Consider the following 4,806-nt stretch of genomic DNA (forward strand, 5'->3'; position numbering starts at 1 on the left):
AGAGAGAGAGAGAGAGAGAGAGAGAGAGAGACAGAGAGAGAGACAGAGAGAGAGACAGAGAGAGAGACAGAGAGAGAGACAGAGAGACACAGACACTACTGCCAAAGTCCCAACAAAGGCCCCACTTAAGATAGTGGTGCCTGGAAAACCTGATAAGGGAATGTGGAAACTCAGCAAGAACTTAAGGCTCCCTCCTAAGTCTAGAGGTGTGGTGACCTGTCTTCCCTGCCACCCGCCACCCTGTATTCAATCACTAGGAGTAACACTACAATAAAGCAGCTGTGTGTTGGTGCACAGCAGTAATCCCAGCACCCAGGAGGGGACCACAATGTACAGGATCCTCAAGCCCAGACTGCGCTACAATTGGAGCCTGCCTCAAGGCAGTGCCAATGACCTTCCGAACAAGGGTCCCCAGGCACCAGGTAGATGCAGTCCTGCCATCCATTTAGTTTTCTTTTTCTTTTTTTTTTTAATAAGATTTATTTATTTATTTATTATATGTAAGTACACTGTAGCTGTCTTCAGACACTCCAGAAGAGGGCGACAGATCTTGTTAAGGATGGTTGTGAGCCACCATGTGGTTGCTGGGATTTGAACTCTGCACCTTTGGAAGAGCAGTTGGGTGCTCTTACCCGCTGAGCCATCTCACCAGCCCCCATTTAGTTTTCTATTGCATATCTCTATTACAGGACATCAATATCAGGATTAACTGATCATTAACCTTGAGTCCCAGCACTTGGGAGGTAAAGGCAGAAAGAGCAGAAGCTTACTCAAGATCAGTCTTAGCTGCATAAAACCTGGCTCAAAAACAGTATGTATAGGGAAATCTGGGGGTGTAACTCAGACTATGTGGCTTGCAAGAAAACCTGGGGTTGGTCCCCAACACTACATAAAGAATATGACTGGGGGCTGGAGAGATGGCTCAGCGGTTAAGAGCTCTGACTGCTCTTCCAAAGTTCAAATCTCAGCAACCACATGGTAGCTCACAAACATCCATGAGATCTGATGCCCTCTTCTAGGGTGTCTGAAGACAACTAAACTACAGTGAACTTACATATAATAAATAAATAAATAAATCTTTAAAAAAAAAAAAAAAAAAAGGAATATGACTGACCCAGTGGAGTGTGATACTGTTACCTCCTCCTCCCCCCACTCTGCCAATGTATAATTAAGCAGGCATTTCTGCATGCCTTGTTTCCTCACCTCAGCTCCAAGTCTGCCCACACTCAGCAGCACACATCTATGGCTCTATGTCGTGCCTGTTCTTCACAAGACTAGTGGCACTGGTTTCAGCACAACCTTGGCAGATTTGCATGACCTCTTTTTCCTAGGATGTAGAAACTGAGGCATCAATGGCTTAAACAACAGGCAGAGGTCACACAGCAACTAAACACCAATTCTCAGTAAACCCCTAGCCTTTTCTGCCATAGGACTACCAACTGTGAACTAACCTAATGACCTGCCTGCCCAAAAAACTAGTCCACAGGAAAAACAGAAGTAAGGGTAGGGGTACACTTCCTCCCCTATCGGTGTTGTTCTTCCTCGACTGTGGGCAGAAACTAAGCATCAGGCAGAAAGGCTGAGAAGACAGACTGGGAGCACCACGGGTTGCTGAAAAGAGCCAACTCTGCAGCAAGCAGACCCCACTGGTTGGCATCAGAGGGACACATTTCTGAGCCAGGACTAATTTCTCTTCTACTGGGTTCTCTGAGGTGATGCTAACACCGAGAATTCTTCCACTGGAACTGGAGAAGCAGCTCAGAGGGATAAGAATGTTGGCTGCTCTTCTGGAGGAGCTGGGTTCAATACCCAGCACCTACATGGTTGGCTCACAACCCAAGGGATCTGGAACTCTCACACAGACATACATACAGGCAAAACACCAATGCCTATAAAATAAAAATAAATAAAACTTCAAAAAAATTCTTCCACAAACCAAAGCCTACCTAAGCTGCAGTGGTCACACAATTTGCTCCTGACAGCAAGAGTCTGTCCACTTACTCAGCTCTCAAAAGAAACAGTGCTCACGCTCACAGTGCAGAAGTCCCCCCACACACACACACAGAACAGCACATTCTCCTGTTAGGGCTATTACTGTGGGGCCCAAGCAAAGCACACAGAAAAGCTTGTGTGCCTTCAACAGAACCTACAGACAGATCAGATTGTCACCAGTCTTATACGTAAGCCACCTCTTCAGATTAATGGGCCAGTGAAGCTAGACAATAAATAAACTGCCAAATAAATTCACCCCAGTCAGATATACTCTGCCTCTACCTCCCAGCAAGAAGCAAGACAAGTTGCTTTTCGGGCCTAACAGCAGGCTGTGGTTACACCACCAGTAAACTGTCCCTCATTTTCTCTCTCCCCATACTTTTCCCTTCCTAATTTTCCTCAGCACTCATAACAACGTAAAAATAACCAATTCTCTAGTAGATGTATGAGCACTGTGCAGTCACTCAAGAACAAGTGTAACCCCAACAGAGTGAGGCAGGACTACATACTAGCCCTGACTACCAACAGGAGGGGAAACTACAACCAACAGAACCAGTCTCCCAGCCTCCCTCTCCATCGAAACCACCCTGCCCTAGAGGGCAGGCAGACAGGATCCGCCTCACAAAGCCTTCCTTCCCAAGCTGGTCATAACTGTGACCCCCCTCCAGCTGCTGGCTCTACCAAACCCAGGCAAATAATGGTGCAAGTCATTAGCTCCCATCTAGATCCCATTTGCAGCCTGGTTTGTGAGGCCTACAGAAGTTAACTCTCAATTCGGCTATTCTGGACTTTGGAAGAAGTTATCAACCCTTCCTGATCCTAATTGACAACAGCACAGTACCCTATTTGCAGAGCGCCAGACTAAAAGAAGACTGCCTACACCAAAGCACTAGTAGCTCACATGGCCACAGCCCTGAAAGACTGCATTTTCTACAGAATTTTACAGCAAGAATAGAAACTGAAAGTCACAACACCCATTAAATACTAAAACTCAAATACTAACTTTGATAGAAAATTAAAGTTTCACGAGAAAACTTTGGGAAGCAAGCATGAAGCCCAGGATATCATGGGGTAAAAAACCTGTGAAGATCTTCCACCACCCTAATCTCTTAGCAAAACCTTTGGACATAGACATTTTTCCAGATACAGTCTGTATCAGAAATATGCCCCCCAGCGCTGTCCAATTTTATTCTCACAAAGCCCTTGAGGAGCAGTAATGACGACTTGAAAGGGAAACGGATGCTCATGTTCTGAGCAACTCTCCACTTTAGACGTGCATGAAGTTAAACACTAATCTCCCGGTGATGAATTCCATCAGCTATTTGGTTTAATCGCACTTTTCTGAGGCCAAGAGAAACAGCCTAGTCCTTGGCATGAACTTAGCTCCCCCCCCACACTGCCCCCCATTGCTGCCATTAATAAGACCCTCTGGATAGGGCCCTTTCCCCTCTGCTGCATGGTCAGACAATTGTTTGATTCCCACTGATCACCATCAAGTTATTCACAGGGGGGTCAAGGGTCAGTATTCCTATCCTAGAGCATGCCACACCACACAGAACAAATACAGTTTTACCCCAACTTCCTGGGGACCTCCACTCATTTATGAAATCCACTGTCCCTTGCTGAACGGTCCATTCAGTGCCCCTCAATGGGATTCCTGCCTGTCTGACCCCTTTAAGGCAGGTAAGGGGGCATACTGCCTTCACTTACTTTAAGTACCAAGTCAAAAGAAAAGAAAATGACCAACCCCGCATGAGATCCCGAAGCCAGAGTCCCTTCCCTCGACTGCGCTTTCACAGCAAACCTAGATAGCGAAGCTCTACAAACAGTATAAAATCCAGTACCAAGAAAAACTCCTGCGGCTCGGGTAGAAAACGTCGTTACCTCCGGAACCTAGTCGGATTCTGCTGTAGGCGGCCATGTGCGGCGGAACTCCACAGTTTCAAGCACACTTTTTAGCCGGACGTGGACCGCACCACCTACAGCCAGGTACCCAAACTCCTCCACAAGCCCAGGTAACTTATAAACTAGGCGGCGCTGAGTGCGCCTTCCCCGCCAGTCCAAAGGCTGAGGGCAGCTGCGCGCCTTGCAGGTGTCTCCGCAATTAAGCGCGACGCCGGGCACAGCGCTCCCAAGTTATTGGGGGGAGGCTCTCCGGGGCGCGTTCAGAAGCAGGTGCAGGGGAACCTGCGCACCCGATCCCACCCCCACCCCAAGAGCTCAGCGGCCGGGGAGCAGGCCCAACCAGCCTGGCCAGAGCCACACACCCCGGAAAGAGGACGGTCCCGGGGCCCGCCTCCCAACCTGGGTGCCCGGAGCCAACACACCTCGGTCCTAATTTACGACTCCGGCGCTTTGTGCCCAGCAGCCCGTGCGCCGCACAATGCGCGAACTCGGGGGTCCGGGGCCACCCCCCGCCGGGCCGCATGACTGTGCAGCCCCGGCCCGGCAGGAGCGCCGGGCCGAGCCGGGCCGAGCGGGAGCCCGGCCTGGTTAAAGATGGCGAGGCCCTCGCGTGGCTCCCGCGGCCGCCCGGACCACAATGAAAGCGCCGGCCCCGCTGCGGGCCTCACCTTCCATCTCCATGTCCTCGGGCTCGCTCAGCTGCTGCTCGCCCGCTTTCTGCTGCTGCTGCTGCTGCTGTTGGTGGTTCATGTCGGCCGCGGCCTGGGCCTCGCCTGCGGCCGGAGGCCCGGGCTGCGGGCCCGGCGGGCGGGCGGCTGCTAGCCGAGGCGGCGGCGGCGGCGGCGGCGGGGCGGCCTCCTCCTCTTCCTCCCGCGCGTCGTCGGCGTTGGCGGCCCCGGGGCGGCCCGC

The 4,806-nt window shown here is 51.1% G+C and overlaps 1 protein-coding gene across 1 annotated transcript in view; it reads right to left on the reverse strand.

Annotated features, from left to right (window-relative positions):
* The window catches only part of Usp7 (ubiquitin specific peptidase 7), a 52,728-nt gene extending 47,928 nt beyond the window's left edge, over positions 1-4,800 (reverse strand). The window contains exon 1 of the mRNA XM_021208911.1: positions 4,566-4,800. Within this exon, the coding sequence (XP_021064570.1) occupies positions 4,566-4,647 (82 nt within the window). The 5' untranslated portion in view covers positions 4,648-4,800. The remainder of the gene's footprint in view (positions 1-4,565) is intronic.
* Between the last annotated feature and the right edge of the window lie 6 nt (positions 4,801-4,806).

The sequence above is a fragment of the Mus pahari genome, chromosome 12 (genome assembly GCF_900095145.1).
Source record: "Mus pahari chromosome 12, PAHARI_EIJ_v1.1, whole genome shotgun sequence".
Lineage (NCBI taxonomy): Eukaryota > Metazoa > Chordata > Mammalia > Rodentia > Muridae > Mus > Mus pahari.